Below are 27908 nucleotides of genomic sequence, written 5' to 3'. Positions count from 1 at the left end.
GGCCTTAGAGGCCTCCTATTACAACTAGGAGAACAAGCAAAGATCCAGAAAAAAAAGTCCAAAGGTTACACAGAAAGTTCCTACATATTAATTTCTATTGTCAATTAACTGAACACAGGGAATTAATGGAATCCAGTTTTAGATTAAAGGTAGATTAGATTCCAGGTAGATTAATGGAATCTACCTTTTTCAGGGAATTAATGGAATCCAGTTCTAAGAACTGATGATGTTACTGAACCCAGAGCTCTCATTGTGGTGAAATTCTCCCCCATTTCTACCTTGTAACTCTCACAAGACACTAGTTTTGAGTATAATGATGAATCCAATCTTTTTCTAACATTTTAATCGGCTTCTCTCTCCTGTCTTTCTGTCTCTGCAGTCCTTCCTCCAAGCTGTCTCAGCTTTTGGAACCTGGTGTCTTTTTCTGACCAAGTGTTTCAATTCCCCAGTCCGCATACCACCCCTGCAGAATGAGAAGAGCCTCTTTCGCCCCGATTCTTCCTCTTAGTTCCTGAGGAAAATCCAGATTCTGCCCTGGGGAACAAACTGAATCCTAAACTTGACACCGGCAGGTGTGAGGTGCAGAGACAGCAAGAACAAGAGAGGCCTGAGGTCACTCCACAGACACAAGGAGAGAAATTTCCCGCAGGTCAAGTGGAGGGCTGAGAGCACGGGGATACAGCGCCATAAGCAAGGACACCAGAGGCCAGAGAGTGAGGAAGGAGATCGGTGCCAGCAGGTGGGAAAGCTACCGGGAAGAAACCTAACGGATCAGAGGGAGCTGCAGCAGACAGGCAGAGGTCAGGCAGACTGGAGAAATCGGGGAGACTTCCTTGCAGAAAAGGGGTCGGGGGGAGGCCTCCTTTGAGGAGCAAGAGAGTGGCTCCCCGAGGCGGTGCAACTCCAGGACGCTGCCTCACCTGGGGCCCTGCCGCAGCGCTCTGGGCCGCTGCCTCGGCCCGCGCAGCCCGGGCACAGCTCGCCAGTACCAAGAACCCGGATGGGTCGCCGGGCGCGGACTCCACCAGGGCCGCTTTCACAGACGTAGTGCCCAGGTCGATACCGAGAATGACCGACCGTGCAGCCATAGTCGGAGGGCGAAGCTGCCAAAGCTTCAAAGCGCAACACAGCTGACGTCGGAGGAGTAGCGCCCCCTCCCGCACACTCCACCCGGCTTCAAGGCTCCGACGCTAGGCCTCGCCTGCCAATCCTTCAGCCACACCAACATGGAGGCCTCTCGCCTTCCCATTGGTCAAGAAAAGCGGAGCCCCGCGCCACCCCTCATGGCAGGCCCTGGCTATAGGCGGAGAGGCTATGGAAGGCGGGACCCAGAAGGCCCGTCCTGCAAGGCAGCAGTTCTAGGGCAGTGCAGCGCTGCCCGGGCTTCGTTTACCGAACTAGCGCAGGGCACGCCGATAGGCACTGGGCGCTCCAGGGGTCTCTGTGTCGTAAAAGGGGCTTAATCTTCCCTCACACCCGAGCCCTCATCCCTCCCAAGGCGCCTGCGCCCCTCTGCCCCGCCCCCAACCCTTCCTGATGGTCGGGCTACGACTAAACTACAGTTCCCAGAGTGCATAGCGCCGAAATCTGTACCCGGAGAATCAGGTGGCTGGAGTCAGGTGACTTCTGGTCCGCCCTCACCCCAAGTTAAGCCGGCCGGGGGAAGCGGGTGCAGTCACAAACGGCTCCTGCGTGCCGTGTGTTGGGTTCCCTGGGCCTAGAGGATCTCAGGTGAGAGCCGGCGCGGCCCCAACAGCCTCCCCCAATTTCCCAGACGGAACCCCAGAGGGCTAAAGACTGGTATAGTAAGTCGGTTGAGATCTTGCAGCGCATCTAGTTCCCCCCGAGCCGCGCCAGGGCTCCACCACCTACCAGCAGTCCCGGCCTCGAGACACCGGACAGCCTCGAGGTTGAAAGGCCCGCTTGGTGGTGAGCAGAGGCAGGGGACGTTGGGCTGATGAGGCGGTGTGGGTGGCTCTATCCCAGTGCAAGTCTGAACCCCTTCCCCGCCTTCTGGTTAGTTGCCGCCTGAATCCAGGTCGCGGAGTTTGCAGTCTACTTTGGAGAGAGGAGATGCTGAGAAGGCCCTTCCAGAAACTCCAGTTGATGTGCTGAGCGCGGGTCTGGGCTCTGGGGAACTGGGTATGAGGAGACCCTGCCCTGCATTCCGGGGCTTTCAGGCTGGAGGAAAGGATGACAAATGACTGGGCCCTGCCTTTTCAACAGAATTGAGAAAAAGTAACACCTTTGCTTTATCAGAGCTTGCTAGGCGCCCTAGGCAACAGCAGTAATGATTTTACAACTTTGTTTCTCAGTCTTTTTTCCTAATCAGACCCTCACCACCACCATGAAATTTTAATACCACGAATTAACTCTGTGAACTGTGGCTCTTTGGAAGGCCACAAGCCATGCTTTACTTTTCATCTCCTTTAAAAGTCGTATGATGTAGTCTCCCTGTCCCTGTTTTACATTAGGAAATTGAAGCTTGAGGAGGTTAAATAGCACCCCAAAGTAATACGGCTAATAAGTGGGGAGCTCAGGTTCAAACCTGTGCAGTCTGTCTGTAGGGTACACGTTCCTTGCCACTTTCTGTATTCTTCAAGAGGAGACGCAAGAAATTCCAGGTTATAACACAGTTGACAGGATTAAATCAGATACCTGACAGGAGTTGGAGACCCCTAGCCACAGGTTTCTCCTGGAATGGATGGTTTGGGAGTGAGAGACTTCTTAAAGTGGTATCTGAGTGAGGCCTGGAAGATAGACCTTAACACAGGAAGAGGGGCATGCCTGACTGAGCCCATTGTCATGAAATTCTCCATTTCTACCTTGTAGCATTCACAAGACATAGTTTTAGTGTGTAGCTATGAATCTGACCTTTTTCTCACATTTTAATCGACTTACCTCTGAATGTCTATCTGTCCTGATGTCTTTCCTCCAAGGTATCTCAGCCTCTGAGCCTGGGAGACCTTTGCTAACCAAATATTTGAGTTTTTCAGTCCACATTCCATTCCTGCAGGATGAGAGAAGAGTTGGTTAGGCCTGATTTGTATCTGATTTCCAGAGGAAAATCTAGACTCTACCCTGAGGGACATTCTTAATCCTGAACTTGAGGACACGGGCAGGTGTGAGGAGCAGAGAGTGGCAAGAGCGAATGGGAGATGCATGGTCATTCCAGGCACAGGAGAGCAATTCCCTACAGGTCACAGTACAGAAAGTGGGTGGTAGAGGGCACAGGGATGCCAAAGGCGAGGCCTCCAGAGAAGGCTAGAGAGAGAAGGTCAGTGCCAGCAAGGGGAAAAGCTCCGGAGATAAGACCTAACAGTCAAAGGGAGCTGCATCAGGCAGAGAGGCCCCTGGAGGAGGCAAGGACAAGCAGAAGTCAGGCAGGCTGGAGCAGTGAGGAAGACTTATTTGAAGGGAGGGGTGTATCAGGAGGCTCCTTGAGGCCTTTTGGGAAAACTGAAAGCAAAGGGATGTTTCCATACAGACCTCTCCTAGCTGTCCCCACAGGGATCCCCAGAGGCTGTCAGGTGGGAAGGCCTGGGCTCTGTGTGCCAAGGCAACATGTATAGTCCAAGTTACAGATATCCATGCTGACCTGCCCCATCTTGACACATGGTTCACCTGCTGTGCGTCAGGGATTATGGGTATTATGCAGTGCATCTCCCTCGCTTCACCAGTGAGTTTCATGAGTGATCCCTGCTAGTCCTGGAGGGACTTAACCAAATGTCAGTTGGTGGCATTAGCCCCTTAGGCTTTTGTCTCCGGACAGGGAATGAAATTAATTTTCTTAAGGGGTTTAGGTTCGCAAAGTCAAATATCTGACTACAGTTTGAATAACTTTTTGAAAAAAAGGACCCTCAACTGAGAAGAGTGCATTCTTTCTTTTTGTTAACTAGGTTGCAAGAAGCAGTTGAAGAGGGGAAAAATTCAGTGTTTGTCTACTTCCTCAGAGTGGAACCTTACACAACACGCTTAGCCTCTCTGAGCCCATTTCCCCACATATCAAAGAAAACTAAGTCTCCTCACACCCACTCACCCTAGAGTCTCCTCCTCCAAGCTGGTGATACAAAGCCCATGAGGTCACAGGTGTGAGGTGAAAGTCCTTTATGAACTGTCTATGCCATGGTTCCAAATGGCATATTGTCCACTTGTTGCTGAGCTGCTCCAACTTTAACCTGAACTTCTCTTGCTGTGTGTTCTTTTTCCTAGTTCTTTGAAATTGAAGAACATGATAAGCAGTTGGCTGATGATTTCTATCCTTCTTCCCCTGAAGTTCATAGAGAAATGTGGTAAGTTTAGAAATGTAAACTTTGTAAAGAGGGAGATGGTGCTATAGAGTAAGTGGCCTGACCTGTTTGTAGCCAGTGGCTTAGGATTGTCCAGACTGCATGCGCCTGTCTGCCCGTGGCCAAACGACCACTCGGTGATGGAGCAGACCCAGGTCTGGAGTCCAGGAGTTTTACAGGGAGCCAGACGGTTCCAAGATAATTGGCCTTTTTCACAGGGTCCCTGTTACTTTTCCATGTCACCAAAGTCAAACTGTGGAACTCCGACAACTCCTTGCCCTGTAGACCTCACAGAGGGAATTATGTGGGTCCTGGGAGATGCGCAGAAGCAAATGAAGTGGCCACCTTTTTGTACCTGGTTCTTCTCTCAGGTTCAGATACCTGAGGAGTCTGCCTGGCATCCCCTTGTAAGATGAAAAGACCTTCTCTTGGGAACCGAGGAACAGGGTGCCGCAGCCCAGGAAGGGGTAGGGCCTCACAGAACGCAGGCTGGTCGTCGAAAGATACCTTAGGGTTTGTGCATCTTTGTGAAGCTTGATCTTCAGAGCAGGGCCCTTAGAGGGCTGCATCATTCTATCAGTTCTCCTACTGCCTAAAACATTGCTGAGATTCCTTCATGAAAAGAAAATGTTTAGCACTCCTAGGATGGCAGGCCAGTTATTTTGATCATCAGCTTGGCTATCGTCAAGGGACAATAGCAAGGCTATTTAAGGGATATCTTCAAATCCCTAACAATTTCAAATGAACCTTATACAAGCAATACAAATCCTGCAGAGGCTTCCCAACCATACACAGTGGCTGTACCATTACAGTTATCTGGCCTCTTGAAGGCTCTTCCAGGTTTATTAAACAATCAGTCATGTTACTTTGTAGTCACACCTTGTGGATAAGCAATTTCCAAGAAAGGAAAGATTGCACCATCCTGGTGTTCCTCAATACGGATTCCAGAATCCCGCCCCAGACCTGTGGGATCATATTCTCCGGGCCTAAAAGGCCCAAGTGTATGTCACACCCGCATTAGCAGGCTTTAGATAAAGCCTTAGGAGAGAAGAGCATATCCAGCCACCACCATCTCAATTAAACAGAGGGGAAACTTAGGCCCAGGAGGGGGTAAAAGTCTTCCCCAAAGTCACAGAGCTAGAAAACAGCAAAGGTGGAACCTGCCTAGGATCCCTGCTCCATTTTATTACTTCACCTCCTTTCCTGAATCTCATTGAAAAAGAATGGTGGAAGCCACCATAAAATCAAGTAAGTGAAATTGGGTTTCTGACCTCATTCTGCCTTGCCTGTCTGCTCTTTACTTTGGGCGTCGGTCATCCAGGACTGGATGAGATGATTGGCCTTCAGGGTTTGTGGTGTCTGACTTCTCCGGGTGGAATCTTGAGGTACTACAACCTAGTGGCAAGAACCTGGGCTTGAAACTTGGGTTTGAATCCTGCCTCCATCACTGAGCCGTGTGGGCAAGACACTCCCTCTTGGGATTCTCAGTTTCCTTGTATCTGAATTGGAAATGAGAATACCCACCTCTCACTGTTACAATCATTAGAGAATAGGTTAACAGTGTTAGCAGAGTGGGTGGGGTGGGGAGCGCAGTGGGCGGTGCCAACAAGTACTTGTTAAAAAAAACCCAGGTTTTTCTCAGGGGAAACTTGGGGTGGTTTCATTAAGACTTATTTGGTAATTCTGATGTGTCCAGAGACTCTTCCTCCAGGGCAAACTGTAAAATATGCTTTCCCTGGATATGATGCCTGCTTTGTAACTGCCTTCCATCTTGGGCTTAAAAATGCTCTGCAGTGTTTAAATGATGACGAGAATGGTCACCAGCAATTATTTAGCACTCAGGCCATGTGGAGGGTGGGTCGCAAACACCAGTGTTACATGTAGTGCCATTCTCCCCATTTTATGGGTGAGGACAGACCCATAGAGGCTCAGAACCTTACCCATTGTCACACAGCGAGGACGTGACAAAGCCAGGATGAACCGTGTGACTTCAGAGCCCAGTCTGTCAGCTGCTAAGTGCCACCGTCTTCCCTGGCTCTAAGTGAGGGGAGAGTAAACATTCCCTGATCTGGTTCTATGAGAGTTCACAGCCTCCTCTTTTAAAATGCAAAGACTGCGGATGAGCAAAGGCATGTTGATCTCTCACTCACCCTGACCACAGCCCAGCAGAACCCTAGGGCACCAGAGCTTATGGGTGGACCCAGAGGTGTGGGTAGCTGCCTGGCCTCACTTTCAGTATCCCTGTCCTGGGCACTGTCTCTTCAGTGGTTTTGCTTGTCTAGTGTGGCCCTCAACTCTAGACAGAAAGTAACATCAGGGACTTACGCACTACTGCCCCACCCCGCTCCACCCCACCCGCAGCTGTGCAAGCCCAGAACAAGCCCAGAACAAAAAGCTTCGGGTTGACATCAGAGTGTGGAAAAGGGGCAGAGTTGCCAAAGCCGCCTCCAGGCCCTGAGGCTACACTTAAGGGAGGGATCATCTTACTCGGCTCTGAGAAGCTTGGCCTCTGAAAGGGCCAGCATGGGGACACACCTACTCAGCGGCACTCAGCCAGGCAGCTGTGCTGAGAGCATGGAACTAGAGACCTCGGACTGTGGGAGTCTCAGCTTGGAGGCTTGCAGATGCAGGTGACAGAGCCTGTGTCTGCATTCATGTGTGCAGGGCTAATGTGGGCCCCTCAGGGGCCCCAGGCAGCAGAGCCAGGCCCAGGAGTACAAGTTCCAGGCTGGCCAGTTCCTTCGCAGGAGATGAGGTTACTATACCTCGAGATGTTCAGGCAGAGGAAGAGCACCTTCCAGGTAGGAGTAATGAAAAATGGGATCAGACAGTGGAGGTTAAATTAGGGAACTTTTATGTTCCCTTCCAATCTGAACACCTAAAAATCTCAGATCTCAGTTCCTCATCTTCTGCCTAGAGGGGAGTGGGGAGAGAGAAACCTGGGGCTGCCTACAGCTGCTCCCTCTTTAATCAAGTTGAGCTCCTTCTTTCCCCTGTGGACTCCCTTTCCTGCCCAGTCTAGATTCGTGACCACTCCTTAGCCCTTGCATAACTGTGAAGGCCTCGAGGTAAGGGAGGTGAGGTGGACAGGTGCCTGGGGCTTTGAGCACACCTGGGAGTAGGGGTGGGGTGTGAGTGTGGGCTGCCCAAAGAACACTGGAAGAGGTCGGGGAGAGGCTGGCTCACTCCGGTTCTATAGCCAGGTTGCTCTAGGGTATTTGGCCTTCCCAACCTGCTTCCGCCCTCACTCCCAAGGCCTATTTGTCTACTTTATCCTTCATCAACACCTTAATGCCAAGAAGAAATCCCTATGTGAGACTGTGGTGTTCACCATTCTCCAGCCCCCAGCCAGAGTCAGCCTCAGGAAGGGGATCAGTGAATGGGTTTAGCTAAGTTAGTATGGAGCCCAAAGGGCTCCTTTAGAAACAGGATAGCTGGGCCCTGTGTGTCTCTGAGAGTACAGGAAGGGGCTGGAGCAGTTCTACAGGGCCATTTTAGCTCCATGAACAGAGGAGACCCCTGTGCTTTCCCATCTGAAGAGGTGGTTCTTGTCCACATTTTCCAGTCCCGGATCGATCCTTGAATTCCTGCGTGACAGTTTTTGGGGCTCCTATCTCTGGGTAACTCAGCCCCAGAGCTTCTTGGTGTGGGAAAGAGGAAGCTACACTGTTTCCTGCTCAGGCCTGTGTCTGCCTCTGTCTCTCTGGTGTCAGAGGGAAAAGAACATAATGAAGGCTCAGGTTTCCAGGTCCATCACTTATCCCCCCCAGGACGTCCACATCTTCTCCTAGAACATGGGGGTTGCCGTGAGTCAGCGCTCATGAGTTCAGATGTCAAGGATCCTTGTCCCAGCTTTTCCTTGTGGGCCTGAGTTCTCTGACCTGATGGCTTGTCATTGGTTTGGGCCCTTCCAGAGTCAACAGTCGATCTCACTGTTCCTCCCACTGTGAAGCTGGAAAATGGAAGTTCGGCCAACATCAGCATCGCCCTTCAGTAAGTTCCCGGGCTCACCTCTACCATCAGCTGAGTTCATTCACCCTGTGGCTGGGTCAGAGCTGGCCCCTGGCTCCGTTCATATTTCAAGTGTGATGCCTTTGCCTCTTCACTTTAAGACAAGCTATGGGTGCCTGGGTGGCTCAGTCAGTTAAGCGTCCAACTTAGGCTCAGGTCGTGATCTCCCAGTTCACAAGTTCAAACCCCACATCGGGCTTTATGCTGACAGCTCAGAGCCTGGAGCTTGCTTCAGATTGTGTGTCTCCCTGTCTCTCTGCCCCTCCCTTGCTCGTGCTCTGTCCTCACCACCCAAAAATAAATAAACATTCAAAATAAAAATTAAAAAAAGACAAGCCAGAGAAGGGTCAGTGGATATGCTATATGGTATTATCAAGTCCCTTCTCTCCTGAAAAAATAAAATTTTAAAAACAAAAACAAAAAGACAAGCCAGAGAAAGAGAGGCGATAGCAGGTGGTCTGCAGATTGAGGTCCTAGAGTCTTTCCCCACCAGCTGCTGAATCCTTGTTTCTGGTCAGAAGAGGAGGAAGGGGGATTCTCCATAGAGACGTGAACCTTTTCCCCTTCTGAGAGATGTCCTTAAGTGACCAGCAGTTGATGTCAGACCTCAGGGTGGTCCTTCCCAAGGCTCTGAGCATTTGATGACAGCCCTGAAGATCAGGGGGCAAGTTGCTGAGCTGCTCACCAACACTTCTGAGATCCCTCCTGAAAGCAGAAGTGAACATACTGGGTGAATCCCATTCATGGCAACCCTCATGCTTAGCCTTGTCTGAGAGTGTTCCTTGCTGACCTTTGCTGGTTTAGGGGTGAGGTGCTGGCCGAGTACAGACTGCCAGACTCCCAGCCAGGAGGAATCCCCAGGATGAAGGTCTAGAACCCTGTCCTTTACGCTTTACCCTTCTCCCTTTTCTTTACCTCTCCTGGGCAGTCTGATCTCAGACCAAAGCTTTGGTAGCAAGGCTCCCTAACGAACCTGCATTCCGTCCCAATTCCTGCCACCTCTGTATGTGGATACCTTATAAATCTGACAGGCCATCCCCTCACCACATCGTCCCTCTCCAGAATCCTTGAGTGGCATTCCATAGCCTTCCAAATTAACTCCAGGCCTGTACATCCACACTTGAAGACACCACCGACTACTCCCATCAGACACATCTCATGGCTTTCTGGGGACACACCTATCCCTGCTCACAGTTGAGTCCTTGGAAGCCTTCTCCACCAGAGCAAATGGCATGGTCCTGTTGGCCTCTGGCGGTCACAGCCAGTTCCCCACCTTCTCAGGGTCTCACCTGGCCCCCATGGGCTTCTTGTCTCCTAATACAGATAGAAAGCTCCTAAGGAGCAAGGACCCCACCTGTCTGAGACTCAGGACCTAGCACATAGCACATTTAATGCTAATTGCTTGAGAAGTGACAGGCCTATGTGAAATCGAGAGGGTTGGTTGAGATCTCACAGTGTCCGGCTTCTCAGTAGTAATCAGACTCTTGTCCTCCACAGGCATCCATTAAATGCAACCTTGGTGATCACTTTTCAAATCACATTTCGTTCAAAAAATGTTACTATCCTTGAGCTCCCTGATGAAGTAAGTAAAGAATTTTAACTGATGGGTGGAGAACTGCTGGGTAACAAAATAGTCTTTAAGTGTGTACCTGTAGAAATAGGCCACCTTGTTTTTATACTGTGGGCCGCCCCTGTTCCATCATTCTCGAAATCTCTGATTTTGGCTTTGTTGGTCTCTTTGACGATGGGCATTTTATGCCACATAGATGGAATTAGGAAAGTGGTGGTAAGAAATTTGAGGCAAAAATGGTCCTGGGAATGTAGAAGAAATTCATATGATGATTTTCTAAAATTGTGCTACTTAGAGGGTATTGGTGGACCAATACTATTGTCCCTTCTTGAAAACCTTTTAGAAATTCAGAATCATGGGCCCCATCCTAGACCTACTGATTCAAAACCTGCATATGAGCAAGATCCCCAGATTATGTAGGTCCACACTGAAGTTTGCAAAGCATTATTCTGAGATTCCATTGGTTGAGTGTTATTTCCAAAAATCAGTGCCAAATGCTGTCTAATGATCACTATTCGTAGCCCTTATGCATTTATATGTTAATATACACACTGCTTCTACCTTACCAACATTTGAGCCAATTGCAAATTGACTAAGTAAAAAATACCAATAGGGGAGAATAATGTAGAGAATAAACAGTGGTTTAAAACAAAAGACAAAATAAATGCAGGGATAACTCTGAGGCATGTCACAGGCCCTGTGTGGTTGTAGAAATGGGCTGCAAGTTGGCTCTGAGGCCCTTGGCAAGAAAACGGCACTAAAGCATGCGATCAGATAAAGCCTGTCAACCCAGAAGGGCCTTGTGTGGGAAGGGAGTCCCCTCTCACCCTTTGGTGAACACCAGGCCTCATTAGACTGAGCCACTTCTCACCACTTCCTCCTGCCCTGGGGTATGAAGACTGCTGCAGGGTGAGAAAAGCCTGGTGGTTCTTACAGCAGATTGTGGCACCCAGCTGAGGTCTGACGTGATCCACAGATCAAATTTAGACTCTGAGGAATGACATTGATCGCCTAGTTTCAGGTCAGACCGCTAAGTAAAAGTATCATCTTTTCGAAATCCGTGAAAGTCAAACATCATTTTAAGCAAAAGAAGCCTGACACAGTAAAGTAGACTGTATGCTTCTTTGTGCATAAAGTGCACACCCAGTCAAGGCAAATCTGTGGTGTTGGTCAGCATAGTGGTTTCCCCTTGGGGCTTAGGTGTGACTGGAAAAGAGCCGAATAGGGCTTCTGAATGCTGGAAGTGTTCCATTTCTTGACCCGAGTGCTTGATCTTGGTTTGTGGATATTATTTCATCAAGCTGTGATGTGTAAACTTTTCTGCACATATGTTATAATTCACTTTCATAAAAATGTTAATGGTGGATAACATTGTATGTCAACTATAATTAAAAAAAAAAAATCAATGGTGGGAGTCAAATCCAGTTTTAGAGTGATCCATATGAGTACCAACCCACTTTCCAGGAGCCAACCTATATGGCCCCTCCCATCCAGCTCTAGCCAGTCCTGTCTCCTGCCTTTGGAAACTACTGGTTAGAACTAGGGGCCTGACCTATGAGCCTTGGACAAAGTACCCCACCCAGCACATCGCAGATTCCTCACTTGTAGACATAATAATGTCTGCTTGACAAGGGTTATGAGGATTAAAAGCCATAGTGAGTATAAAATGTCTAGGATTGTACCTGGCATGCAGAAAGAAAGCACAGAATGAAAGATAGTGGTAAATTTTGTGGACCTGAAACTGCTCTTAAAAATAAAGTTTATTAATTAAAAAAAAAAAAAGATAGTGGTAGTTATGATTTCCTTCTGCCCTATACCAGTTGATTTCCAGTTGACCAGTTTTCTTCCTTCCTAGTTCCTGAAGGGACGTAGTGGCCCACTTACAAATATACAAACAACATTGCCAAGAAAACCTGTTAAAAATAAGAAAAAAATAGCCAAAAGTGGTACGCATCATGAGGACGTAGCTTGCAAGAGGTGGGCCATGAATTAGACTCTGGGCTTTGCAGCAGCCGCTCATACCATTTTATTTGTTCCGCCAAAGCCCCCTGATTTCTAGTGCTAAAAACACAAAGTCCTTCCAGGGTCCTCATAAAGAAGCCACTGAATTCTAATGACTGCATCCTCACAACGCCTGTGATATGGGTGGAGGTGTGGGGCCCAGAGCATTACCCAAGGAGCAAAGAGGGGGAGACAGTTTGGGTCAGCAAAGGTATCATCCTGCTCCCTGCCACATTCGGGGGATTTGAGAGTATCCAAGGAAATGACTGGGAGATCAGATGTTGCAGGCAAGCCTCTCTCTTTCTTGGAGAGAACTTTTGATAAACATAAAATGTTTATCGGAAACGAGGGTGAGAATGTTCTCCCTGACAAGTGTCTGTTGATTGCACCTCTTCTGTTTTGTCACTTGGCAGCCACACTGGGCGTGGGGCAGATATTGTTTGTGGATATTGAGGAGCCTTCCATAATAGCAGAAGTAGAAGTAATAGCAGACATAGTATTTATGGACTTTATGTCATTCATAGCAACCCTGAAAGGTAGACACTTCTGTTATCTGCTTGTACAGGTGAGCAAACTGAGGTGAATAACTTGCCGGAGATCACATGGTTAGTGAGAGGAGAGCTGTCCCACCTTCCCTGGGAGTTGAGGCCTGAGGGCAGGGCTATGGTTCTGCTCAGAAAGTCTAACACGCAGGTGGGAGGAGGGGGTTCTTGGGGGAGGGGTAGTTGGTCCAATGTTTCTCCCTTTTGTTAGTAAGCTCTTGGAAGGTCCGAACTGTGTGTGATCCGTCCCACTATTTCCTAGAGTGTAGCCTGGAGCTGGACACTCAGGTCCCAATAACTCTGTAGCACTGGATCGAATTCAGTTTTCCTAACAGGTTGTGGTGCCTCCTGGCGTGACAGATTCCTCTTTTCAAGTGACGTCTCAAAATGTTGGACAACTTACTGCTTATCTGCACGGAAACCATTCCAACCAGACCGGGTAGGCTGGCCTCAGCCCACATAGGCTTAAATGATGAGATGGGAGGCAGGCATCGTCGGGCACATGGGGGCTTCCTTCGAGCCCAGCCTCCGCTCATTCCCAAATTCTTTCTAGCCCGAGGATCCGCTTCTTGGTCGTCCACAGCAATATCGTTAGCATCATAAACCAGGTGATTGGCTGGATTTACTTTGTGGCCTGGTCCGTTTCCTTCTACCCTCAGGTGATCACCAACTGGAGGCGGAAAAGGTAACCAACTCACTGAGCTTTACTTGCAGTCACTTGGGGCTGGTAAGATGGGAGGCATCCCAGCGAGGCTGTAGGCAGCATGGGTTCAGACTTTCTGCCTCGGCTCTTCTCTCTTCCTGCCCTTTCTAGAAAGCTGTCCAGTATGAAAGCTCTAAGAGCCTGTGGCAGGACTTGCAGTGCTAGGCATTTGGTCTGTGGCCCAGTTCAGCCCCTCCCTGTGAAAGCAACGAATGGGGCTTCTCAGGGAAGCAGAGAATGTGCTGGGAGGGAGGAGTCCACCACATCTGCTGTTCTTGGTCCATCCAGCCCTGCAGGAATTAGTGTCAAGTCCTGCTGCAGTGCTACAGCTGGGTCCTTCAGCCTTGGAGGTTAAGCGACCCCACCCTGACTTTAAAGACAAAGTGGGCCTGGAGTTGTGTCTCTGCATAGCAAGGACCCAAGCTGTCCTGCAGTTACCCCAGCCACATGGGCCTCATAGGGCTGCTAAGCTGGGAGCCAGGGACGGAGATGCTTTCTCTCTGAAGGAGGCCTCCAGACTTCCCTCCGGGCCAGGACTTATGGAGGCAGAGACAGGGGAAGGAGGGAGGACACTGGTTCCCAAGAGGCTGGGATAGTGTGGCATCGATTGGGGTGTGCAAAGGGGCCTGAGGACAGTGCTCTCCTTGGGAGAGCTGGGCCCTCCTCCCCATGTGTCGGGAGCTCTGTCCCCTCCCATCTTTCCAGTCTCACCTTTTACCCTGCTTTGTCTCTTTGTTGCTCCCATGCCAGTGTCATTGGTCTAAGCTTTGATTTCGTGGCGCTGAACCTGACAGGCTTCGTGGCCTACAGCGTGTTCAACATTGGCCTCTTCTGGGTGCCCTACATCAAGGTAATGCCCACTGCAGCCTGGCCCCAGCTGTTTGGTAGCTTGGCTGCGCCTCACCCCTAGGCTTCTCCCAACCCCTCAAACAGGAGCAGTTTTTCCTCAAGTACCCCAATGGAGTGAACCCCGTGGATAGTAACGACGTCTTCTTCAGCCTGCACGCAGTCGCCCTCACCCTGGTTATCATGGTGCAGTGCTTCCTGTACGAGGTGAGAGATGAGCTGGTGCCCACCCCACCTCAGGTGCCAACACCCACCACCACCAGCCGCCACCCATACCTCCTATTTTATAGAAGACACAGAAACTCGGCATCTGCTTACTGGGGCCGAGATAAGAGGCCCGGCCCCATGCTGGACACAGGGAACACCCATGGGCCCAAGCCCTCAGGACCCCCAGGTGTGGGGTGAGAGACACAGAGGCAGTGATGACCCAGCGGGTTGAGAGTTGAGTAGGACGGGAGGACACGGGCAGCTCATGGAGGCCCTGACACAACCAGAGAGGAGGGGGAGGGCGTCAAGGAAGTGGCTCTGAGTTGTGGTCCATAGTATAAGTGATGTTGCCGTGGTGGTGGGGCGGCCCCAGTGGGAGGACAGAACTCTGAAGGCCAGGGGGCAGTGAGAGGAACCATGACCAGATGTTTGTGGCTGGGGTTCAGGGTCCCAGTGAGGGGAGCAGGCTCCTGAGGGGTCCAAGGGTCTGGAGTGCCAGGCTGAGGAGAATGGCCTCCGCTGCATTGCTGGGGGCTGTTGAGTGCCTCAGCAAAGAAAGCACCATAAGGCCGGTTTTCAGGGGATCACTGACCTGCACGTCTTCTCTCACTTCCCTGTGGGTGCAGTGTTTCCTTCAGGGAGCTCCCTTTGCACATGCAAGGTCAGCCGGGGACTGCTTGGTTCCCCCTGTCACGGACCTTCTAGGTTACCTTTGGGGAAAGGTAGGGGTGAGGGATAGATTCCAGAGATGATCAGGCTCCACCTGGATCATGGAACGAGTCTGGGCTGGAATGGGGCACCAAGCCTCCAGTGTGTTGGGGGCCACGTTCCCAGCCCTTGGTGGCCTCTGAGAGGTACCCGTTCTGCAGTGTGGGAACAAGAAGCAAACGGGCTCTGGAAAGTCCAAGAATGACTGAACTAGAGATCCTGATAGCGACAGTGGCGTGGTTGGCACTGGACTCTCAACCCCCACCACCTATCCCCTTCCCTTCCCTCTCTCCATCATCCTCAGCGAGGCAGCCAGCACGTGTCCTGGCCTGCCATCAGCTTCCTGGTGCTCTCGTGGCTCTTTGTGCTCATCACCATGATTTTGGCTGCAGTCGGGGTAACCACGTGGCTGCGGTTTCTCTTCTGCTTCTCCTACATCAAGCTCGCAGTGACGCTGGTCAAGTATTTTCCACAGGTACCTCCAAGGGCCCTCCTTACTTTTCACATGGCCATTAGAGTGAGAGGGGTGAGATACAGACCCCAGGTCCTGCTCCCACGGGGCAGCCCGTAGCCGGGGTGAGGAGGCATGAATGGAAGGTTGCAGTGGAAGCCATGAGCGCAGCCAGAGCAGGGCCAGGCAGAAAGCCGGCCGTAAGTACTGCTGCTCCTCCCTGGAGCCAGGAATCGCCTGAGGAAGTCAGTGAAGACTTCTCTGAGCTCATGCTCCACTCTGAGAGTCAGGTTGTGCAGGTCACTTCTCTCGCCATCCCAGTCTTTCCTAATGACTTCGTCTGCCCCCTACTCTCGCCCCCTGTTAGCACAACTGATGACCCTGAAGAGCAGCAGCCGGATACTTGGAAAAGATTGAGTGAGAGGAAGCGGCCCGGGGCTGCGACCTCTGACCTCCATCTCCTATCCAGAGATGCCTTCCTCAGAGGTCTCATCCAGGGTCCACTTTAGGGGCCTTCAGCATGCTCCCTCAAGTACTAAGGCCTATTCAGATGCAGAGATCTAGAGTCAAACATATCTTGCCCCATAGCCCAATGGCCCAGGACGGGGGAAGGTGTGAAATAGCTGCTAATGGTGGGCTCCACCCCTGAATCTAGGGCCTCCTTTAACCTACCCCATTTCCAGTGCAAAAGCCCCCTTTTCAGTCTCCCTGGTGCAGGGAGGCTTGTATTTCCTGGGCTCAGGAAGGATAGCATTTTGCCAGAGTCAAGGTCCATCTCCTGGAGGGCATGGAAACAGATCCAGAGCCTTAAGGATGAGCAGGACTTAATTGTGTGGATGAGAGAGGCGGGGGTATTGGGGGAGGGGGGAGGGGGGGTGGCAGCAAGGAGACCTTGCTGGCTGAGCAGTGTTGAAACTGAGAGGGCCCTAGGGGGCTGGGGAAGAAGGCTTCCCAGTTGAGGGGGATAGGTCTTGAGGGAACCGGGGCCACAGTTCCTGAGTGTGGGAAGGCTTGGGCCTGGTCAGTCTAGGAGGCAGGAGCCCCACCTGGAGACGCTTGGAATTGTCCCAAAACTGGAGAGGTGGCCGCAAGCATGAAAGAGGGTGGGAGAGGACAAAGGGGAACTCACAGGTGGCTGACTGAGAGAAGACCACCACAGGGGCCATGCCCTCCCTCTTGGATGATAGGGAGGTTGCCCCAGTCAGAGAAGTCCAGAGGGTTCTGGTGTTGGAGGAAGGATGTGGGGCAGCGGCGGCAGGAAGTGGGGGGATGTCCACGTAGACCCACCCACTAGACCTAGGAAGCCCCAGATGGAGTCCCCAGAGCCCAGCCAGAGCTGTGGTGGAAGTCCAGTCCACTCTACCAATGGGGAAAACTGAGGTTAAGAGAACTCCAGTAACTCTCCCGAGATAACCTCCTTCCCGGGGTGGAGCTGGGGTACCAGACCAGACAATCAGACTCCTAGCCTATGTTGATAAGCACAACATGAAGTCCAGGCTGAGTTTAGGAAGACCCTTCAATGGAGATGAGAAGAAAAATCAATTGCTAGAAAACCAAGGCAGGGTTTTGTCGCAGAACAGGAAAGGATGAAGACTATGGAGAAGCAACATCCCTGCTCCTTTGCAGTTGCTAGGTGCAGGGATGGGAGGAGGAGGGCTGTTGGCCGTGCACCCAGATGAGACCCCCTGGACCCGCCCATGCTGCTTCCTCTGCTGGCAGAGATTGTCAGAGCCCAAAGGTCACTGTGTTCTTTGGAGCTGAGGCCCAAGCACATGAGTGGGAGGAATTAGAGCTGCTCTTGTTTAGAGTGGCGGTCACAAGGTGCATGAGGCAGCCACTCAGCCCCCTCACTGCCGACCTTATGTCTGCCCATGTGTCTGACTCAGGCCTACATGAACTTTTACTACAAAAGCACCGAGGGCTGGAGCATTGGTAACGTGCTTCTGGACTTCACCGGGGGCAGCTTCAGCCTCCTCCAGATGTTCCTGCAGTCCTACAACAATGGTGAGTCAGCCAGCAGGCTGCCTGCCCATTCAGCAGGCTGGAGGCACAGGGTGGGGGCCAGGCTTCCTGGGACACCTCTCCATCTGACCCCCAGTCCTTCAGCCTGGGAATCCAAGCCAATCCCAACACCCGAGGTGAGACTTACCTAGGGGCCTTGGCAGCTGGAGGATTAGTGGTTTCCTGGGCAGATGAGGACCCCCCCCACCCCCACAGCCCCATATGCTCCAGCTGCTTCAGGAGCTGCCAACTTAAAGCCAAACTCTGTCCCCTGTGGCTATTAACAGACCAGTGGACACTGATCTTTGGAGACCCAACCAAGTTTGGACTCGGCGTCTTCTCCATCTTCTTCGACATTGTCTTCTTCATTCAGCACTTCTGCTTATACAGAAAGAAACCAGGGTATGACCAACTGAACTAGCACCCAGGGACCCAGCATAAATGGCCCAGGACCTGCACCCGCCAGGAAGGCTGGGGCAGAGTCTGGAGTGCAGGGCTGGCGCCTTGTGCTGACAGTGTTGAAGCGCTCTCTTCCTCAGGGCCAAACGCCTTATGCGCGTCTTATGCGCAAACCTTATGCGCAAACCGGCCTGCCTTCAGCCAGGACTCTCCCAGGCCGGGCTGGGGAGGAACCTCCCTCTGAGACAGACACCAGATTCTGCTCTGATACGGAAAACGACACTGCTGACGGCCCTTCCCAGGCCTTGCCGGCCAGGCACCTGGCCCTCCTGCATCTTGATGCCACCGTCTTTATTTTCTTTAAGGCTTCAGGCAGCACACACGGGTTCTGACAGCCGTCCCAGGCAGGATTGGGTGCTGAGCTTGGAGCCGAAGGCCTTGACCTAAACAACCAGTGTTTCTGGGAGCAGCTTGAAGGACTGACCCTGCAGTTGTGAACCAAGGGCGCTTTGCTGCCACTGCCGTGTTCCCAGAGACCAAGCAGCCTGGTGATGTGGCCAGTGGACTCAGAGGTGCTGGTGCTGGTGGCAGAGGGGATAGGATATTGGGGTCAAGCCTTTGGGGTCCCTTCTCTGAAGGCCACATTCTCTGAGCACTCACCGTCCTGACACTCCTACGTAATTCAACTCCCACAACTTAATCGCAGGTGGCCCAGGCCAGGGTCTGGCAAAGAAACTGTATTTCTGAGCCTTGAAGTGCCCAACAGATTGGTTCTGAGCTAGGCTTATGCCCAATCCCTCTGGATCTTTATCACACTAACCCCTTTTGGATTTTTTTGAGGGATGTTTTGGAAGTAAGTAGCTTAATTACTTCACCTTCTGCCTACCTCCACTTTCCCAGAGTCCCGGGGCCCCACGTAATCCCCTTCAACTGCTCCTCATCCTGCATCTGGAGTATGGGATGGACACGCGCGCGCTCACACACACACACACAAACACACAAACCTGTGCCTTAGAGGCCTGTAAGACCTGCCAATTGGTGAGTGTAGCTCCCCTACAGGGGAAGACTGGCCCCCTTCCCTCACTTCCCCCAGATTCCTACCTGAGCCTCACCAATTTTTTGGCTGTTCAGGAGCCTGAGCCTGACATACCGACTTGAAACCACCTCACACAATCCTCATGGGCCCAACCTTTATTCCAAACCCCCTTCTCTTCTATCCCAGGCAGCTCTCCTTCCTGTGGCAGGAGGGGAGTGTCCCAGGATGTGCCTTGTCAGTTCATTCTCAAGACTTTTTTACTACGAGATCAATGTGAGGTGCCTGTATCCTTAATTAAAACCTGATTTGTTTCCTTTCTGCACACTGAGCCTTTGCCAGATGCAGAAGGCAGGTGTGTTGGCTTCAGAAATAATCCTTAGGGCTTAGGGAGACAGCCCTATTCAACCCGTGAAAGGAAACGCCAGGGGTTGCAAAGTACACTGATCCCGAGGTAGCTGCATACCGATCCTGCACTTCATCGGGGAGCCCTCGTGGGTAGTGCAAGATGCCTGCCTGCTCAGGGCCAGGTAGGTCCCACAGGTACCATGTCTCTCTATGACACTTAGACTGTGGTTGTGAGCACAGGTTGGGTGGGTTAAGTGTATACTCTTCATGTTGGCGGGGGTGGGGGTGGGGTCTTATCTTCCAGATTCTTCCTCTATCCAAATATCAAAGAATTTCAGATCTTGTTTCCCCAAAAGCAGAGATTGCAGGCTGACCAAGCCCACAGACCTGTTTTATTGGGTGCCACCCTGCAAAAATAGGAGATACCAAATTTCTGGTTTGAAAATTTGGAAAACTGGATTTGACGCTTGTAGGCAGATCCATGAATGACAGTAATCCCCAGAGCCGGTAGCACAGCAACACTGGGCCAGGCAGAGGCCCCAGTGTTGTCCAGCTTACCTCCATCTCCTCAGAGGACAGCCTCTGGAATGTGGAGCTGCACTCCTGCCTGCAGGAAACTCCATGCTCCCAAGAGTCTTGGCGGGGGGTAGGAGGGGTTCCCATGAACACCTCGGTGCCCATGAGTCCCCCCCCCCCCCAGGTGCAGCAGCACATAAGTGACACATGGGAAGTTCGGAATTCCCTGCCCCCAGTTCCAGTGAAGGTGCTTCCAGACGTTCCCACAGAGGCAGCCCTGACCAGACAGCAACAGGCAGGCCTGGGAATAGCTGGGCTTCGTCTCAGAAGTGGACGGGGACCAGGCTAAGCCAGCCCGACGACCAGAGCTCTAGTTGCCATCCATCCCCAGATGTCCCTACCCCACGCCTCAGCAAAAACCCCTTATGAATTCCAGCACTTTATTTGGGCACAAGATGTCAGGTATGGGCAGCTTCATACTGCCCCATTTCCACAGGAACCAGAGCAATGCTTGTTCCCAGATGTGAATTAGTAAGCTAAATTCAGAAGTAGAATTGGCACCTCCAAACAGTAAGATAAAAATGCTTTTGTATCAAAGTTGTGATTAAAAAAATATAAAGTTAAACGCACAGGCATAGAGATGGCAATCCTCAGAACTGCCCTGAAATGTCAGCCTTGAATTTCATCTAAGTCTCGTAAGCAGGTGAACCCTGGGGAGGTCAGCGCCCCTCAGGGAAATGGGGTGCAATGGGGTGAACTGTGAGCCTGCCTGGCTTCCACATAGGCAAACCTCTGTAGCACCTCTGGTAGTGTGTCGAGTCCCTGCTGGGGAAGGCAGGGAAAAACATGGGGCACAGTCACTGCAGAGCTGAGACACAGGGACAAGGCCAAGCCCTACAGTTGGGACTGAGTGTGGGAAAGGCCGGCCCCACCTGGCATCTTCCAACTTTGTGGTGGCTCTCATGAAGTGGGGCCTCTGCCCATCTGGTCACTGCTGAGGCCATGCAGCAGCAGAGTCTGTGGGCCAAACCTGTGGTCACTACAGACTGAATACAATTCAACTCCAGGCCCTTACTTTCCATCAGTGTCTGCAGGAGAGAGCTGGTCCCAGACGCTCAGGCCAGTGGTGGGAGAGGGGAAGGAAGGCCGAGTCAGGCCAGGGACAGGCCTCTGGGACCAGCTCTGGCCTTTCGGAGCTGGGGCCCAGCACACATCAGAAGCCAAGATGAGGGGCAAACAGAGCGTGGTGGCGTCAATGCAGGCAGGCAGGCACAAGTCAGGGACCGCAGCAGGCTGCTAGGACAGCATGGACTGCTGCACTGCCTTCTGCAGCGACTGCCGCGTCACCAGCAGACGCACCACCTCCTCCGAGCGCTTGGTGAGCCGCTTCCGGGCTTGGTCGTGCGTGACCATGGTCATGTCCCAGCCATTCACCTGGCCCAAGGAGAAAACAGAGCCTACCTCAGTTTTCTGCCCTCTCAGATCTGGAAGCAGGTTGGGTTTTGGGGTCCTGGGTCACCCAAGCAGGCTCCAAAGCTGATGTCTCTTGGCTGAGGGATCACCAAGTACCACAGTTGAGGCACACAGAGGAGAGAGCCAACTTCCTCTGGGGGCAACACCAGCAGGGGCTCCAAACAGTTTCAGGGAGCCTCCCAGGTGCCCCAGGAAGCAGGGCAGCCCCCAACCCAAGTGCTTCAGACCCTGACCCAAGCGTTATTTTCCTCGTCTGGGACATGTGTTACCTGCATAATCTTGTCTCCAATCTGCAGCCCAGCAATTTCAGCAGGGCCTCCTTCAGATACCCGTGTGACATAAATGCCCTGGAAAGAGACAGCCTAGGTCATTAGACTGGTCCCTTACCCAGAAAGCAAAGCCCAACATGGCAAACTCCCAGCCAACTCTGCACAAGCCTGCCCCCAGCACAGGCTGTGCCAAGACAGCCTAGGGGAGAGCGGGGCTGCCCCACCATGCTCTGGCACCTCCTGCCGGCCTCTTCCTGTTCCTCCTGGACTCTGAGTGAGTCTTCCTAGGGCTGGGAGGTCCACTCCCCCACCTCCATCCCTATGTATTCCCACCAGATCATTTCTTAAACTTTCTTAGGGAGGACTATTTGAAAGAGGTCTGCTCCCTACGTGAAGGCCCTGGAAGCAGAGACCCACCATCTCAGGCCTCTGAGCCCAATGGAGAGATCCCAGGCCCCTGGTCTCTCTCACCTTATCTGTCTTGTCTTCTGAGAAAGGATTCTGGGAGGGATCCTGGTCAATTCCACCTCCAATGCTGAAGCCCAGTATTAAATTCTCACCTTGACGCAGCTTGTGAATTTCAACTCTTTGCTGGCAAAGGGAAAAACACGTTGGAGGCAGGTGGGTATGTGGACAACAAATCTGATCTGTGTCCAGCAGTAGCCTCAGGCTGCTAGGCCAGCTCAGAGCCATGCCAAGGGGGTGGGGCCCAGGGCCCTCTTCAAGATTCCAGCTGGTCACCAGCCTGGGAGACGGGGGTGAGACTCAGAACTCAGCCACAACAATCCACCTACGCAAGCTGTCGGAGCCTTGTTCCCCTTCCTATTAGTCTCAGGCACCAACCTTAGTCAACATGCGCTTTAAGCCCCTCCTGGCCCAAGAGCCAGCATGCTATGGCTGCTATGGATTGGGAGGGGAGAGGAAGGGGGCTATGTCCCAGGGGAAGGACCACACAGGGCAGAAGGGGTCAGGCCCTGTGGGAGGAGGGGGGAGGGAATGTAGGTACCTTGCTGAGGCAGCTCATTGCTGAGCCAACGCTATCAAGGGCAAGACTGGAGATGCTCCAGAAAAGCAGAGAAGTTCAAACTTGCACAGAAAGGAGAAGAAGGGCTGTCCTGGCCAAGGGACAAGAGCATAGACTTGAAAGTGGTACAGATACATGTCCATGAGATGAGTGTACAGCATAGGTCTGGAACTGGGTGCTGAGGTAAGGCTGGGGCCAGATCAGAAAAGCTGCGGAGTGTGGGCCCAATAGGCTAGCCCTGAAGGAAGGAGTTTCTCCCTAAGCCCCAGACCTTGCTGTTCATGCAGTGTAGGAGGCAGAAGAGGGTTCTAGGTCTGTGATTCCCAAACTGCCAAGCTCCTTTCAAAGCCCTCAGCAGGCACCCTTCAATCACCAAATAGTAGGGGTGGGACAAGATCACTGCCCGCCCCCGCCCCCTCCCCACCACTCCCCCTCACCCAAAGTTGAGTTCTAACAGGAAGGAAAAAAAACCAAAGTGACTTGATCTGGGCGGAGGAAGGATCATTTGCAGCAGGCCTTGAAGGAGTGACAGGAATCTGGACACCTGATTTTGATTCTGGGCCCACTAGGGCTCCCAGGAGTAAGGTTGGTCATGGTCAGGTTTGAGGCTAGAATGACCACTTGGGTAGTCAGGAGGGGAACGGGTGTATCCCAGAGGTGGGATGTGGAGGCCAGGGAACATGACTACTTGGAAAATGAGGTCAACAGACTTGGGGACTGCCCATGGTGGAGAAGAGTCAAGGGAAACACGCAGCCACCTGGCCTGGCTGAACACAACCATCTCTCAGCTGGTGACCCTGAAGAAGCATTTTGGAGTTCCAGGAGCCACCCAGGCCAGTGTCCAGAAGGCAGAAGGACCTATGGAACCAGAGTTCAGAGGAGAAGCGAAAATGGTTTTAACATTCGCAAAATGGTAACTACATGGGATAGGCAGGAAGCAGGAAGGAAGCCTCCTCTACCCCTTCCCCAATCCAAAACACAAGAGGGAGAGGCCAGACCCCCACCATGTTCAGACATGTTCCTAGTGTTCCCAAGAATTGGAAGGTCATGGTCTTACAGTTTTGAGGAAGGCCTGCGGACCTGCCAGAATAGGAGAGAGGGAAAGCAGGAAGTATGACTAGGCCCACTAGACCTAGGTCCTTGTGCCCAAAAGTGTGAGCTCCTCCAGGCTTGCTCCCCCTCCTCCAAAACAGAACTTTGCACACCATTGACCCACCCTCAAGGTCAGAAGGGAGTACAGGCCCTTGGGCTGGAAGACAAGGCCCTGTCACTGACTCACTAGGTGAAGTCAGGCAGGTTACGGCCCCTTTCTGGTGCCTCCCCTACACCCCCTTTTTTCCATAAGAAGCAAACCTGGCCCCTTCTCTCTGAGGCAGCTAGGGATCTAGAAAGCCAAGGTTGGTGCGGCCAGGGTGAAGCTTAGGACAGCTGTCCCCAGATCCAGAAATGTACTTTCCCAGGCCACAGCTCGTTCTCTAAGCTCAAACTCACATGCCACCTTTATCAGCAGCTTCACACCCTGCCAACTTCTGACTGCAGGAGCTCCGCTGTACACCCATCTGAGATTCTGCGGCAAGTCCCATGGCCTCAGGACTGGGACTTCCATCTGACCCAATGCTGCCTGGCAGGCATTTCTTCTCAGAGATCTGGGTTTTTCCTGAGGACTTCCTTTAGGCCTGGACATGACCAGACTTCTCTCTGGGACTCAGTTTCCCCACCTCCGCCTTGGAGTTTGCCTCCAGGCTTCATTCAGCTTTGGCACTGGCTTCTGAGTCTAATGTCCCAGCCTGCCTTCTTCCCTCTGCCTAGTCTAATAGCATCTGGCACCCAAGACAAGGCAATGGGGGGGGGGGGTGCTGTAGGCAGGGCCCTGAGCTAGCCCGAAGTGCCAGGCGAGGAACCTGGACTTTGCCCCAGGGCTAGGGATCCGGGGAAAGTTTGGAGCAGGAGCGAGCCAACTGCATGAGCCTTCACTCTGGAGCGGGCAGCGGAAGGTCCGAACAAGCAAGCCTGGATGGGAGGGATACTGGGCTGCTACTCAGGCTCAGGCCATCTCCACCCCCCAAGTTTCCTTCTGGGCGGCGGCGTCGGCTGCAGCGGAGGAAGCACTTCCTCATTCCAGAGGCTGCGACTCACGGACGTCGGGCCCGGTGCCCGCCCCCCTCGGCTGCTCAGCTGGGGACTCAGGCCTGGGAAGGGGGCGCTCTCCCGGTATTCCCACAGCTGGGGACTTTCTCCTCAGTCCTTCCCGCAGGAAGGAGTCCGACGCAGCGGCGGTAATGCGCGGGGTCCGGCCTCGGTTCAGGGTCTTCAGGAGGCGCTTGGGTCCCAGCCATCTCTGTTGCCTGGCTGGGGAAGACCGCGGTCCCGCTCAGGCAGAGCCGGGACCAGAGCCCTGGCGCCGGTTTCCAAGAGCCCTGGGTTCAACGCTTTGTCAACCTGTCTGGGGCGTCAGTTTACCTATCTGCAAAGTGGGGACAAGCCAAGACGAGGAGGAGCCCGCGAGCGCACTCACCACCACAGCGGTGACCGGCTGGCCGGGGATGTAGGACATCTCGACCGCAATCTGGCAACCAAGCGCAGCTCAGTGAAGCCCGCAGCGAAAATCCCAGCGGCCGCGCCCTCCTTGGTTAACAAAGGCAACCCAACTCGGCCCGCCCCCTCATGAATAGTTAGCAGATCCCCAGCCAGTCACCGGTCGGAGCGCTGTTCAGCTTTCGGAAGTCCCTGTGCGTGCGCAGAAGGACGGGGAGGGGGTGGAGCGTGCTCTGGGAGCCCGCCGCGTACGCGTCAGGGGGCGGGAGCGAGGTTTTGGCGCATGCGCAACCTGGGTCCTCCCAGCAACCTCCAGCGCAAGATGGCGTGGGGAGGTTGTCTGCCGCTGGCCGTCTGAGGGAACGCTAAGTGTCTGTGTCCGCCGCCGTGTTGCAGGTACCTGGGCGAAACTGGGCAGGGCCGGTCCGAACCCTCAGCCTCCTCTGCGTCTCGCGAAGGTCCGAGATCCGCGAATGGTGGGAGGTCTTGGAAGTCCCGGGGGGGAGGGGCGGCGTGAGCGCAACTCGCCAGGCTCCCGGGGCCACTTGTAACTTGGTTCCCTCTGCAGCTCCGCGAGAAAGCAGAGGCTGAGCCCCGGCGGGTGCGATGGCCGCTGTGGTGGCCAAGCGGGAAGGGCCGCCGTTCATCAGCGAGGCAGCTGTGCGAGGCAACGCCGCTGTCCTGGATTACTGCCGGACCTCAGTGTCAGCGCTGTCGGGGGCCACGGCCGGCATCCTCGGCCTCACCGGCCTCTACGGCTTCATCTTCTACCTGCTTGCCTCCGTCCTGCTCTCCCTGCTCTTAATTCTCAAAGCGGGAAGGAGGTGGAACAAATACTTCAAATCACGAAGACCGCTCTTTACAGGAGGTCTCATCGGAGGCCTCTTCACCTACGTCCTGTTTTGGACATTCCTCTATGGCATGGTGCACGTCTACTGAATGGGGGCAGGGATGACTTTTTTAAAAAACCAGATTGGGAGGACTGTCGCCAGGATTTAACACCGTGTACACTTTTTAAATTGTTGAATTCGCTGCTTGTTCTGTAACGTTATAACTTATATCTGAAGACGAAGAGTCTGTAATATTCTTCAGATTAAATGAAGCGTAAGACACTTCGTGGAGTTTTTTGCCTACCTTAACTCATACCCCATGTGTGCCGTGGGTGCAAAATTGGAGAGCTGGGACTGGCTTCTGTAATTTCCCTGCATTTACACATAGGCCACCCAGAGAGGGCCAGTAGGGCCTAAATAAAAAGAAAACTTACTGTTAACATCCTGAGAAGTAATAACAGTTAATATTTATTGTGTTTTCTATATGCCAAGCATTGTGCCTTGTACCTTTTACACCCATTATCTCGCTTAATTCTAGCAATATCCTTATGGGGTAGATACGTTATCCCTCGTTGATGAAGCTGGGGCTCTGGTTAAATATACCTCTGCCATTAGAGGCACAGCTAGAAAGAGGCAGAGCCAAATTTCAAATACAGGTCTTTTAATTCCTCTTGCTGTACTGACGAGTGTACCTTTTCAGATTCCAGCCTTCCCTCCCAGTAACCACTGCTTTCAGGTATGAATGGTGCCATTTTAGTTCCATTTCACCTGGTTATAGCTGGCTGTCATTTCCATTTTAAATAAGTTCAAGCTCTTTTCTAGAATATGTCTAATGGAGATTAAACAGACAACATTGAAGCTAAACTTTGGGCTTGTTTAGAGTGTCTGTCTATATGCTAATCTACAATCCCTTCTTGTCGGGGTTGAGGGGTTACATCAGAATAAAGTGCATATACTTGAGAAATATGTATTGCGTTAGAGTTATAGTAGCGAACATGTTGCTCAAGGAATTTATAGTTAACTAGGAAGACCAGTATTACCTAATTTCACAAATATTTAAATTATGGTAAGTGCTGTGAAGAGAGCACATAGGAGCCCCAAACTGAGCTCAGGTTGGGGAGTGGGGATCAAGAAAGCCTTGAGGAGATAACATGACATTTGAGACCTCAGAGTTGAAGAACAGTGTTGAAGAACAAAGTTGAAGAGGCTACTTGCAAGAAAGCACATGTGCGGGGGCCATTGGGCAGGAGGGAGTTTGACATGTATCTGGAGAGTTAGAGAGGAGGCCATGACCGGGACCTGGAAGGCTACGGTGGGGATTTTTTGGCCTTGGTCCTAAGAGCAGTTTGGGGGAGCCTTTGGAAGTTTTAGCCAGGAGTGATGTGACATTTGGATTTTCAAAAAAGATGAGCTTTAGATCAGAAGATGATCTGAGAGCTTGAGTCCAAGTCTCCTTTTACACATGGTATATGGTCTATGGCCAATAACGTAAATGGATCTGGGACCCAGGCCTCCTGAATCCCATTTGGGGCTCTGGACCACATGCTTGCACATGAAGGGAAGAAGCCGGTGAGGCCACAGCTTTGCCTCCCCCTCCCAATGACCTCTAAACCCTTTCTCAGACCCCGACTGAAGAGGCTCACATTCATGGTTTGCATACTCCCCCTTCTTAAACTCCCCCGTCCCCTCAGGGCCTTCTCTGAGTGGATAAGAGAAGATTCACTCCTGATGTGGAGTAAAGGGAGAGTCCTACTGGATATGGGGGCGGGTGAGGGGGTGGAATAAGTGAACTGATTCACTTAACTATTTCTCTATCTCTAGGCAGTTAAGGTTGTTTGAAATGTTAACTGTTAGGAAAAAATACTGCAAAGAATATCCATGTCTATATTGTTTTCAGGGAACTTAATAAGCTCCTAAAACAAGATAAAAGCTTGATTCCAAACGCCTTCCAGAGTTTTATCAAATTACACTCATTGAATGAAAATTACCAGTTTTATCAGTGCCTTCCTAGTCCTTTAATGTTTGCTCATTTAAAGAGTTTCCTTATTTCCATTTGAATTTCTTTGCAAGAGAATAAGGAACATAATATATTGCTTACTAATTGTTTGTGTCTGCCTCTTTAGGGCTCACTTTCTCCTTACATTTTCCTCTA

At 52.1% G+C, this 27908-nt stretch overlaps 4 protein-coding genes across 10 annotated transcripts in view; 2 read left to right on the top strand and 2 right to left on the bottom strand.

Annotated features, from left to right (window-relative positions):
• The window catches only part of SHPK (sedoheptulokinase), a 28093-nt gene extending 25939 nt beyond the window's left edge, over positions 1 to 2154 (bottom strand). For 2 of the 3 annotated variants that reach the window (XR_006714766.1, XM_045487713.1), the window contains exon 1: positions 921 to 1229. Coding sequence is in view for 1 of the 3 variants with exons in the window: in XM_045487713.1 (XP_045343669.1) it covers positions 921 to 1088 (168 nt within the window). In the remaining 2 variants the exon portion in view is untranslated. Of the gene's footprint in view, positions 1 to 920; positions 1230 to 1872 lie in introns of those variants that run through there. The other variant, XM_045487714.1, reaches the window with a different exon arrangement.
• CTNS (cystinosin, lysosomal cystine transporter) lies at positions 1373 to 19086 on the top strand. 3 transcript variants are annotated; one of them, XM_045487716.1, is made up of 12 exons: positions 1375 to 1929; positions 4213 to 4292; positions 8204 to 8282; positions 9798 to 9882; positions 12749 to 12852; positions 12967 to 13098; positions 13867 to 13966; positions 14050 to 14169; positions 15182 to 15352; positions 17215 to 17332; positions 17617 to 17731; positions 18094 to 19086. In XM_045487716.1, the coding sequence occupies exons 2-12, from the start codon at positions 4232 to 4234 to the stop codon at positions 18173 to 18175; spliced, it is 1167 nt and encodes a 388-aa protein (XP_045343672.1). In that variant the 5' UTR covers positions 1375 to 1929; positions 4213 to 4231; the 3' UTR covers positions 18176 to 19086. The 3 variants fall into 3 exon arrangements, with proteins under 3 accessions (XP_045343673.1, XP_045343672.1, XP_045343671.1); XM_045487715.1 differs by having other exon boundaries at positions 1376 to 1731; XM_045487717.1 differs by lacking the exon at positions 17617 to 17731 and having other exon boundaries at positions 1373 to 1731.
• Positions 19087 to 20051: 965 nt separating this feature from the next.
• TAX1BP3 (Tax1 binding protein 3) lies at positions 20052 to 25126 on the bottom strand. 2 transcript variants are annotated; one of them, XM_045487727.1, is made up of 4 exons: positions 24907 to 25126; positions 21839 to 21958; positions 21368 to 21445; positions 20052 to 21059 (listed from the first exon to the last, which is right to left on the bottom strand). In XM_045487727.1, exons 1-4 carry the CDS (start codon positions 24943 to 24945, stop codon positions 20922 to 20924), a joined length of 375 nt encoding a protein of 124 aa, XP_045343683.1. In that variant the 5' UTR covers positions 24946 to 25126; the 3' UTR covers positions 20052 to 20921. The 2 variants fall into 2 exon arrangements, with proteins under 2 accessions (XP_045343683.1, XP_045343684.1); XM_045487728.1 differs by lacking the exon at positions 24907 to 25126 and adding an exon at positions 22374 to 22769.
• A 60-nt stretch (positions 25127 to 25186) lies between these two features.
• On the top strand, positions 25187 to 26620 carry EMC6 (ER membrane protein complex subunit 6). 2 transcript variants are annotated; one of them, XM_045487729.1, is made up of 2 exons: positions 25187 to 25322; positions 25495 to 26620. In XM_045487729.1, the coding sequence occupies exon 2, from the start codon at positions 25533 to 25535 to the stop codon at positions 25863 to 25865; it is 333 nt and encodes a 110-aa protein (XP_045343685.1). In that variant the 5' UTR covers positions 25187 to 25322; positions 25495 to 25532; the 3' UTR covers positions 25866 to 26620. The 2 variants fall into 2 exon arrangements, with proteins under 2 accessions (XP_045343685.1, XP_045343687.1); XM_045487731.1 differs by having other exon boundaries at positions 25236 to 25384.
• Positions 26621 to 27908: the final 1288 nt, after the last annotated feature.

The sequence above is a fragment of the Leopardus geoffroyi genome, chromosome E1 (assembly GCF_018350155.1).
Source record: "Leopardus geoffroyi isolate Oge1 chromosome E1, O.geoffroyi_Oge1_pat1.0, whole genome shotgun sequence".
Taxonomy (NCBI): domain Eukaryota; kingdom Metazoa; phylum Chordata; class Mammalia; order Carnivora; family Felidae; genus Leopardus; species Leopardus geoffroyi.
Note: the sequence above shows the minus strand (reverse complement) of the source record. Positions and strands in the feature narration are given on the sequence as shown.